Source organism: Mandrillus leucophaeus, unplaced genomic scaffold (genome assembly GCF_000951045.1).
Source record: "Mandrillus leucophaeus isolate KB7577 unplaced genomic scaffold, Mleu.le_1.0 Scaffold291, whole genome shotgun sequence".
Taxonomy (NCBI): domain Eukaryota; kingdom Metazoa; phylum Chordata; class Mammalia; order Primates; family Cercopithecidae; genus Mandrillus; species Mandrillus leucophaeus.
Window position 1 is genome coordinate 1,225,316 of NW_012103043.1, and position 10,718 is coordinate 1,236,033.

At 53.1% G+C, this 10,718-nt stretch overlaps 1 protein-coding gene across 10 annotated transcripts in view; it reads left to right on the plus strand.

Annotated features, from left to right (window-relative positions):
- The window catches only part of TANGO2 (transport and golgi organization 2 homolog (Drosophila)), a 58,202-nt gene that overhangs the window by 39,298 nt on the left and 8,186 nt on the right, over positions 1-10,718 (plus strand). For 5 of the 10 annotated variants that reach the window (XM_011986034.1, XM_011986031.1, XM_011986030.1 and 2 more), the window contains 3 exons: positions 4,742-4,861; positions 5,714-5,828; positions 8,213-8,283. In XM_011986034.1, the coding sequence (XP_011841424.1) occupies positions 4,742-4,861; positions 5,714-5,828; positions 8,213-8,283 (306 nt within the window). The remainder of the gene's footprint in view (positions 1-4,741; positions 4,862-5,713; positions 5,829-8,212; positions 8,284-10,718) is intronic. The other 5 variants (XM_011986036.1, XM_011986035.1, XM_011986040.1 and 2 more) reach the window with 3 other exon arrangements.

Genomic DNA, 10,718 nt, shown 5'->3' on the forward strand with positions numbered 1-10,718 from the left:
AGCCCGGGGATCAGATTTTAACATGAGATCTGGGGGACAAACATCCAAACTGTGGCAGCCATGAACTCTGGGTGTCTCAGTTTCCCCAAACACTAAGCCCCTCTTCTCAGCTCAGGGAGTCTGCTGAATTCAGCCCGGTCCCGCCACTCCCTGGGCTGGGTCCTGGAGCCTCTCTAATCATGGGCTCACTTTGTTTCCTGTCTCTCATATCCTTGTTTGTAAAACCCATTTGATATGGTTTGGCTGTGTCCCCACCCAAATCTCATCTTGAATTGTAGTTCCCAAAATCCCCACGTGTCCTGGGAGAGACCCAGCGGGAGGTAACTGAATCATGGGGCAGTTACCCCCATGCCGTTGTTCTCATGATAGTGAGTGAGTTCCACGCAATCTGATGGGGTTTTTTGTTTTGTTTTGTTTTGGTTTTGGTTTTGGTTTTTTTTGAGACAGAGTTTTGCTCTTATTAACCAGGCTGGAGTGCAATGTTGCGATCTTGGCTCACCGCAACCTCCACCTCCCAGGTTCAAGCAATTCTCCTGACTCAGCCTCCTGAGTAGCTGGAATTACAGCCGCTTGCCACCACGCCCGGCTCATTTTTGTGTTTTTAGTAGAGATGGGGTTTCACCATGTTGGCCAGGCTGGTCTCGAACTCCTGAACTCCGGTGATCTTCCTGCCTCGGCCTTCCAAAGTGCTGGAATTACAGGCATGAGCCACGGCTCCCAGCCAAGATCTGATGGTTTTACAAGGGGCTTTTCCTGCTTTGCTTGGAACTTCTTCCTGCTACCATGTGAAGAAGGACATGTTTGTTTCCCCTTCCACCACGATTGTAAGTTTCCTGAGTCCTCCCCAGCCATGCTGAACTATGAGTCACATCTCTTTCCTTTATAAATTACCCAGTCTTGGGTATGTCCTTGTAGCAGCGTGAGAATAGACTAATAAATACACCATTGTTTCATGTATTTTATTTATATTTTTTGGTTGTTTTATGCAGGAGGGTAAATCTGGTCCTTGTTGCTTGGGCAAATTTGGAAGTTTTGTTCTTGTTTTAATTATTGATTTGTAAGAGTTGTTTATCCATTCTAGATATGAGTCCTTTGTGCCTACTCATTTCCTTAATGATAACTTTTGGTGAGCAGGATTTTTTTTTTTTTAAGGTAGAGTCTCAGTCTCATTCTATCGCCAGGCTGGAGTGCAGTGGTGCAATCTCAGCTCACTGCAACCTCCGCCTCCCAGGTTCAAGCGATTCTCCTGCCTCAGCCTCCGGAGTAGCTGGGCCCATAGGCATGCACCACCACACCCAGCTAATTTTTGTATTTTTAGTAGAGACGGGATATCACCATGTTGGCCAGGATGGGCTCTATCTCTTGACCTCGTGATCCACCTGCCTCAGCCTCCCAAAGTGCTGGGACTGCAGGTGTGAGCCACCGCGCCCAGCCAGAATATTTTATTTTAACAAAGTACAGTTTATCTTCTCTTTTATGAGTTGTTCTTTTTGTGTCTTATCCAAAAAGTCTCTGCCTACCCAGAGGAAAATATATAACAATATTTTCTTCCGTTTGCTTCTAGAAGCCTAATTTTGGTTTTTGTGTTTGGTCTATGATTTATCTCAAGGTTTTGTACATAATGTGAGGTAGGGGTTGAGATTTACTGCCTCCCACCCCCAAATCTCTCTAGTTGTTCCAGCATCATTTATTAAATGGGTTTTCTTTTGCCTAGTTCATTACTATGGCAACTTGGTTGTACATCAGTTGAACATATACGTGTGGGTCTATTCCTGCCTCTGTTGTGTCCCTTTGATCTACGTATCTGTCTTGATGTCAACACCTCACAGTCTTTGAGTGCTGTTGCTTTTTAGTAAGTCTTGAAATCAGGCTGGGCACGGTGGCTCACACCTGTAATCTCAGCACTTTGGGAGGCTGAGGCAGGCGGATCACCTGAGGTTGGGAGTTCAAGACCAGTCTGACCAACATGGAGAAACCCCATCTCTACTAGAAATACAAAATTAGCCAGGTGTGGTGGTCCATGCCTGTAATCCCAGCTACTCGGGAGGCTGAGACAGGAGAATCACTTGAATCTGGGAGGCGGAGGTTGCAGTGAGCCGAGATCATGCCATTGCACTCTAGCCTGGGCCACAAGAGCGAAACTCCATCTCAAAAAAAAAAAAAAAATAGAAATCAGAAAGTGTGGGTCTACCTTCTTTTTTGGGACTGTTTTGGCCATCCCAGTTCCTTTGTATACGCATAGATATTTTAGTCAGTCTGTTAATTGCTATAAAACAAAAAGCCCCCTGGGATTTTGACTGGGCAGGTGTTGAATCTATGGGTCATTTGGGGAGAAGTGTCACCTTAAAAGTACTGAGTTGTCTAAGAAGTACCCAATGAAACAAATAACAACAACAAGACACACTATTGAAGTTGGGCGCGGTGGCTCATGCCTGTAATCCCAGCACTTTGGGAGGCCGAGGTGGGCAGATCACGAGGTCAGGAGATCAAGACCATCCTGGCTAACATGGTGAAATCCCATCTCTACTAAAAAAATGCAAACAAATTAGCCAGGTGTGGTGGTGGGCACCTGTAGTCCCAGCTTCTCGGGAGGCCGAGGCAGGAGAATGGCCTGAACCTGGGAGGCGGAGCTTGCAGTGAGCCGAGATCGTGCCACTGCACTCCAGCCTGGATGACAGAGCGAGACTCCGTCTCAAAAAACAACAACAAAAAACAAACAAACAAAAAACCCACTATTGAATCTTTCAGTCAGTGAATATGCACATCTCTCCTTAAATCAGATCAGCTCAACTTGAGACCCTCAACAGTGCCCTGGAGTTTTCAGTCTTTGTCACCCTTTTTTCATTAAATATTTTCGTGGTTTTTTTTTGTTTTTTTGTTTTTAAATCACACCAAGGGTTTTAAAATGCTGTTATAAATGGTATATTTAAATTTTCGCTTTCCAGTTCTTGCTAGCATTTATTAGTTCTAATACATTGGTCTTGGTATTCCTTTTGGATTTTCTTTATATATGATCCTGCTGGTTGCAAATAGAGTTTTGTTTTGTTTGTTTGTTTTTGAGATAGAGTTTTGCTCTCGTTGCCCAGGCTGGAGTGCAATGGCGTGATCTCGGCTCACCGCAACCTCCATCTCCCGGGTTCAAGCGATTCCCCTGCCTCAGCCTCCCATAGACTGCCTCAGCCTCCCAAGTAGCTGGGATTACAGGCATGTACCACCACGCCTGGCTAATTTTGTATTTTTAATAGAAATGGAGTTTCTCCATGTTGGTCAGGCTGATCTCGAACTCCCAACCTCAGGTGATCCGCCCACCTCAGCCTCCCAAAGTGCTGGGATTACAGGTGTGAGTCACCGCACGGGGCCACAAATACAGTTTTATTTCTTTATTTTTGATCTTTATATCTTTTTTTCTGTTATAATTGATCATTGTTATAAAAATAACATCTTAGGGCCAGACACGGTGGATCACACCTGTAATCCCAGCACTTTGGGAGGCCAAGGTGGCTGGATCACCTGAGGTTGGGAATTCGAGACCAGCCTGGCCAACATGGAGAAATTCTGTTTCTACTAAAAATACAAAATTAGCTGGGCGTGATGGCATGTGCCTGTAATTCCAGCTACTCAGGAGGCTGAGGCAGGAGAATTGCTTGAACCCGGGAGGTGGAGGTTGCAGTGAGCCAAGATCGCACCATTGCACTCCAGCCTGAGCAACAAGAGCGAAGCTCTGTCTCAAATAATAATAATAATAACAACAATAATAATAATAATAATAATAATAAATAAAATAACATCCTAGCCAGTGCAGTGGCTCACTCCTGTAATCCCAGCACTTTGGGAGGCTGAGACAGGAGGATAGCTTGAGCCCGGGAGTTCGAGACAAGCCTAGGCAACACAGCGAAACCTTGTCTGTACAAAAAAGTGCAAAAATTAGCCGGGTGTGATGGTGCATGCCTGTGGTCCCAGCTACTTGGGCTGAGGTGGGAGGATCGCTTGAGCCTGGGAGGTGGAGGTTGCAGTGAGCTGTGTGATCGCCACTGAACTCCAGCTTGGGTGACAGAGTGAGACCCTGTCTCAAAAAAATAAAAAACAAAATAAAATAATAAAAATAACATCTTAATGACAGCCTTTTTTGCCCCAATCTTTGGGTAAAATGACCCCCTGGTCTCCTGTGGCTTTCCGGGCCTCTCCAACCTTGTGGCACTAGCAGTGGCCTGCGCCCTGCAGAAGATTTGGCGGGGGTGAAAGTCCTGGTTGTGTGCTGGGCTCCGACTGAAGGGCCTGCCCTTTGGGCCTGGTGCATCCTGCTGGGTGAGGATAGCCAGCGTCCCTGCACCCCATTCATGCGATTGGAGCCTAGTGCTGCCCCTCAACCTTGGAGCTTGGGCTCCTCAGAGCCTGTGCAACTCTCCCGGCTCCAAAGGTTGCAGAGTGAGGGCCAGCCTCCTGGCCCAAGTGAGAGGATGTGTTCTGCAGGGCGTCTGTTGGGATAAGTGTGGTTGGTGTCATAGTCGTCCTGCAGGGCAGGGATCTCGCTTGCATGACCCATGAGCCCCAGGGGCCGCCTGACCTTGAAGAGTTCCAGCCACTATTCCATAGCTGGGGCTGCTGGGCCAAGCTGCATGTTGAATTTCCTCGAGGAGCTTGAGGCAGGAGCTGGGCCGAGTATGCGTCTCCCAGGGCTGGGGACCGGGGAGGGGACTGGAATGGGTGGCATCAGTGGTGGTAACACTGTCATCTGCCACAGGGCTGGACATGGAGGAAGGCAAGGAAGGAGGCACATGGCTGGGCATCAGCACACGTGGCAAGCTGGCAGCACTCACCAACTACCTGCAGCCGCAGCTGGACTGGCAGGCCCGAGGGCGAGGTAAGGCGAGTGGGGTGCGACCAAGGTGAGACAGGGTGGGGTGGGGCGGGCCTAGGTGAGACAAGGTGGGGCCAAGGGACTACAGGACTGGCCAATGTATGATGGAGCATGGCAGGCCAAGGTAGGAAGTGCCAAGGTGCTTGTGCTCAGGTGTGGGATGGGGCAGGGCTAAGGTACCGTGGGGCAAGGCCAGGTTCCAGAGTGGGCGGTGCCATAACGTGGCAGGGCAGAGCCCAGGTAAGGGTGGGGACAAGAAGGGGACAAGCTGGGCCCCGGAGCAGATGGGGGGCTTCTGCGGGCATATCACCACCACCGCTGAGGTGTGCTGCAGGGGTATGTGGCAGAGACAGGAAGAGTGAGGAGGGGCATCCCCATTTCCCATGCCCTGGCCCTCTGGTGTCACAGCTGGGAGCCCACTCCCACCTGACCCACGCAGCACTGTTTACTCCTCTTAGGGAGCACTCTCCACTTGTCCTCATTGCATGTCACTCCTGACTGCTGTGTCACTGTCCCCTGCCTGGAATGTGTGTAGAGTAGATGCCTTCCCTGAGATGACAACTCTGTGGACACACATTGTCCCCACTGAAAGGTGTTGTTACTTCATGCTGGATTTCCATAGGAAGACATAGTGGGGAAAAATTTTTTTTAATAAAATGAGCAGTTTTCAGTGCTGACCTGAGTGGCAGCCAGGCTAATGAGATGTGGCTGACTCTTGTGACAGTCATGACAGGCCAGGGCTCCAGTGGGTCCCCTCGTCTTCCTGCATCCTCCCCAGGGGGCCCCACATCAGTGTTCCTGGGGGAAGAGCACATCCCTGCAGCTGTGGACACGGCATCTGTCCCCTGCCTACAGGTGAACTTGTCACTCACTTTCTGACCACTGACGTGGACAGCTTGTCCTACCTGAAGAAGGTCTCTATGGAGGGCCATCTGTACAATGGCTTCAACCTCATAGCAGCCGACCTGAGGTGGGTCTGCCAGAGGGGGATGGCGGCTCTGCCCAGCACTGCCTCGGGGGCAGGCCTCAGGCTCATCAGGAAGCCGGGTTCCTCTGGAGGCCGTGGCAGCCTCTCCAGGGACGTTGCTCCTCATGACTTGGCAAACATTCTGAGGAATGAGCCTGTCACAGATGTACCAACTCGGGTATTTGGGAGTGAAGCCCAAGGCTTCCTGTGATGGCATGAGGGCTGCTGGCTCCCTGGAGAAAGCTGAGGCTGTGAAGAACAGTCACACAGAGTGGCCCTGGCTGGGTGTTCTCCCTCCCACGGGCAGGCTGTGCAGAGCAGCCCTCGGCAGCCCTGGCCTGGAGTGGCTGGGATGCTGTGCTCCCAGGGAAGCTCCTGTTGGAGACGAGTCCACAGGAACTGCAGAGGTTTTGTGTGTTTTGCCCTTCCGTGAAGTGCGCATTCCTCCCTCCTGCCCTCCTCCCCCTCCAACGCCCCAGAACTTGGCGAATGCTGGTAGTCTGGGCCTTCCGCCAGGACAGGCAAACGGGAAGTGGTCGGCACACTGTGGCGGGCCCTGAAGCTGCCTCCTTCCACAAGGGCAGGTCCACAGGCCGCTGTCCTGGCTCCCGAGTCCCAGGCCTGCTGTTCGTTGAGCATCCCTTGTGTGTGGCATGCCCAGCCCTGCCCCGCACGGGCCTATGCACTTGCTATGGAGGCTCAGAGAGTTGCGGTGTCCCCTAGGTGGAGAGCCGAGGGCTGGCGTGGGGCACTTGCTGCCTGGAGCCCTTCTTCCTGCCCATGCCTTTGTGACTCCAGGTGGCAGAGCCCGTGTGCTACCTGCATGCCCCCATACTCAGGAACCACTTTACCCGGTCAGTAGTTCCATGTGGGTCTGACTTAGCCTCAGGAGAATGGATCCGTGGCCGTGATGCCAGCAGAACTCGGCACTCAGCAGCTGTGTGGAGGTGGGGTACCCGGGGTACCATGCCCTGAGCAGATGCATGGGCTCCTGTGGTTGGGGGGTGGGGTCTTGGGCTCCTCAGAGCCTGTGCAACTCTCCCGGCTCCAAAGGCTGCAGAGTGAGCGTCAGCCTCCTGGACCTAGCCTGAGGATACAGGCAGTGGCAAGGAGAGCGTACCACAGGTCAGGCAAAAACTGGTGCCAGGGCCAAGGCTGGAGGGTGGGGGACATCAGAGGTCAGCGAGCAGCCCTGCTGGTAGGTACAGATGAGGAAGCCAAGGCCTGGAAAGGAAAGAGGCTTGTCATGGCCACAGCTATCCCTGGGTGAGGCCTGCCCTCCGCCTGGCCTGTGGTAGTGCTGGCAGTGGCCTCAGCATGGGTGTCCAGTTCTGTAGGTCTTTACACAGAAAGTCCAGAGGAGCTTTTTGCCTACAAACAGTGTCTGAAATTATGAACCGAGTGTCTTAGGAAAGTTGCCAAAGACCATGGTGAGGAAGAATGGGAATGGAATGTGAACGTGGACGGGGGGCCCTTGAAGCCTACTAGGGGTGGGGAAGGTGGGTCCCACCTGGTGGGCAGCACTTGGGGAGGAAGGCACCACACCTGGCTCTTTCTCTGCATCTGTTCATCTTGAAGAGCCAGGGCTCCATGCCCAGCATCTGGCCTGGGAGGGCATCCCACAGACCTCAAAGAGATCCTCTTCACTTTGCAAAAAAGGCACTTCAAGTTCTAGAAGACTTACTGTGGTATTGAGGATTGGAATATTTTCAGCTGGGGAGCATTTTTAACTATTTTCTTTTTTAAAATTAATTTATTTTGTAGAGATGGGGTCTTGCTATGTTGCGCAGTCTGGTTTCAAACTTCTGGCCTCAAGCAGTCCTCCCTCCTCAGCCTCCAGAGTAGCTGGGACTGTAGGCATGAGCCACTATGCCTAGCTCAACTGTCCCTTAACTATTTTAATTGTACACTTAACACATGAGAGTAGGAAAATGTGGTCTTTGGCACTTTTTTTGGAAGCCTCGATCACCCTGGGGCCACTTGTCCAGAAACGCTCAGAGATGAGCTGTGGTGGGGGGCCTGATGGAGAGGTTGGTGATGTGGGGATGTGGCTCAGCCCTGCAGTTGTCCCCATGGGCAGCCTTTTGTGTGCCCATGCCATGGGGCATTCGGCAAGGCAGGAAGGCCTTTTAGATGCTGTGCTTCCCAGGCTGGTGGACCCCGAGGTGAGCTGGGAACATACCCATGATGCTGGACAAGAGCTGGGGCCTCCATGACCCTGCCTGCCAGGTGCCCAAGGGGCTGGGTCCTGCAAGCCCCTGACCTGGCCACAGTGGGCTACTATGCACATCGCTAGCCTCCAGAAACAGGGCTGTGAGATCCCCAGGCAGTGTCGGGGGAGGACACCCTATGGCTGTAGTCTGACATTCTCTCCCCTTGGTCTGCAGCACAGCAAAGGGAGACGTCATTTGCTACTATGGGAACCGAGGGGAGCCTGATCCCATCGTTTTGACGCCAGGTGAGCCTGCCCTGGCAGCCTGATGGGGTGGGGGGCTGTTCCTATGCAGAGGTTACCCCTGTGCTTTTTAGAGACCAGGCCCTTGTCATATTACTCTCCTGGGATGACTTTGTGGCCGTTTAAGTGCCTTATGGTCTGTAGGGACCTTGCCCTGCACCTGGACACTTCAGAGAGCCCTGGCTCCCTGCTCGCCCCCCCACCACGGGCCTTTCCTGCTGAGCGAGATATGCCCCTGTTCTGGGCTTCCCACCGCAGCCCTGTAGCCCAGCCGGCCACCTCCAGCCTCGCTTCCTGTGCCGTCCCAGTGTGCCCTGTGCCTGTCCCTTCTCAGACCCTCTGGGGCCGTCACCACCCGGGTTCTTACCTGGTCTGCTCCCTGACGCACATGTATACACTCCACTCCAGCCCCACACAGACGCACACCTCCTGTACCCAGTCCCCAGTCGGATCCCCGGTCCCCATCCTCAGGGCCTCAAGCCCCCCTGCACCAGGTCACACTCCACAGCTGGGTTCTTCCTGCCCTGGCTCTGCACCACTGCCCAGCCTGTGCCTCCTGCTGCATGTCCTTCCTTTCCCCGCTCCTTGGGTGCTGCGATTTCCTGGAAGCTTCCTCTGCCAGTGCCCCAACCTAGACAGAATGTGTCACGTTGCCCCCTCTGCAGCCATGTTCTGGGAGGGAGGTCTGCATCTCATCCCAGGTCTGGTGCCAGGACAAAGCAACACTCCTGGGAAATGGCATTTGCCCTGGGTGCACAAAACTGTAGGGACCGGAGCCCAGGTTCCGGGGCCAGCTGGCTCGCTCACTTCCATGCTCGCTGCTCGCAGAGACTTCTTGCTGGTGGCATCATGGAACTGTGCCTCAGACGCCCGCTTTGGTCCCTCTATTCAAGCTGCTGGCTCACACAGGGTGTTTCGGCACCTGGGGAGTGTGTCAGTGCCCTTGGTGCCACCCACACCCCTCTGTGAGGGGGCTCCCTCACACCCCTGGCTCCTCTGAAGCTCCGTGCCCACGTCACACAGACTTCCTTTGGCATTTGGCATAAATCACCAAGTGAGATTGCAGGTCACAGGTGCACACCTTCCCACTGGGTATACATGGTGGAACTGAAGCCCCAAGCATTTCTGGAGGGGCCCAAGGTAGATGGTAAGCAGTCCCCAGGACAGCTGAGTGGCCCCACCCCTCCTGCATCTTGGGGGGCTGGTGGTGTTGATGGGCTCATCATGAGTCCTATGGTCCTTGCCTGGCCCACACTGGAGCTAGCTTCCAGCTAGCTTCCATCCACAGATGCGCCCAGCACCCCATTTGCTAGGGTAGTGCCCAGGCCCGAACCCCTGGGCTAGTTGGGATCTCCAGAGGAGGCATCTGCCTGGAAGGTGGCTTCCAGTGTCTCCCACCCATTGGCCCCACGCATACCAGCTGATGCCCTCTCCTCCACCTGGGACTTGTCCTTCCGGCCACCCTCTGTGACCCTAGTCTTCCCCTCCCTACCTTGAATACAACTGTGGGCGGTCCACCTGAGCTCCCAAGAGCTGGGCAGTGGCACAGACACAGACACTACCAGCGAGGCAGGGATGTGGCCCCAGAAGGTCCTGAGCTTGCAAAGGATTGTTCTGACTGTCTCAGCCAGCTCTTGCTGTTCCACCTGCCCCAGGACCTCCCTGTCAGTTCAGGGTCCGTGGGGTTGGAATGTGTAGCAGGGTGGGTCTGTGGCAGTGGAGTTGGGCCACGCTGAGCCTGTGACTGCCCAGGAGAGAACTGGAAACTAAAAGGTGCAAAAGCAGAGACCCCCTACCACCCCCTCATTCTGAACATTGGCCCAGAGGCCTCTGGGGCAGTCGCTGTAACCATCCACGTGACACCCACGGTACTCAAAGGCTGAGACCTCCGTGGCCAGAGATGCTTATTTTCTGCTCAGTTGTTATTTTGGGGAACTTATTTCTGTCTACATTCTGCCTTATCCCTGAGCCTGCCCCACCTGGTCCACGTTGCCTTTATTTTTTTGAAAACAGCTTTATTGAGATATGACTGACTAGCAGCACAGTTCACGCATTTAAAGTGTATCATTCAGTAGGTTTCGGTTCATTCACAGAGTTGAGTAACCGTCATCACTACCTAATTCCAGGACCTTTTCTTGATCCCGAAAGAAAGCCATACCCATCAGCAACCACTCCTCAGTTCCCGCTTCTTCAGCCCCTGCAACCTTTAATCTGCATTCTGTCTGTGGATTTGCCTATTCTGGACACTTTGTATAAAGGGAATCCTATAATACGTAGTTTAGGGGACTTTTTTCACTTAGTGTTGTCTAAAAACCCACCAGCGGCCGCGCGCGGTGGCTCACACCTGTAATCCCAGCACTTTGGGAGGCTGAGGCAGGCGGATCACGAGGTCAGGAGATCAAGACCATCCTGGCTAACACGGTGAAACCCCGTCTCTA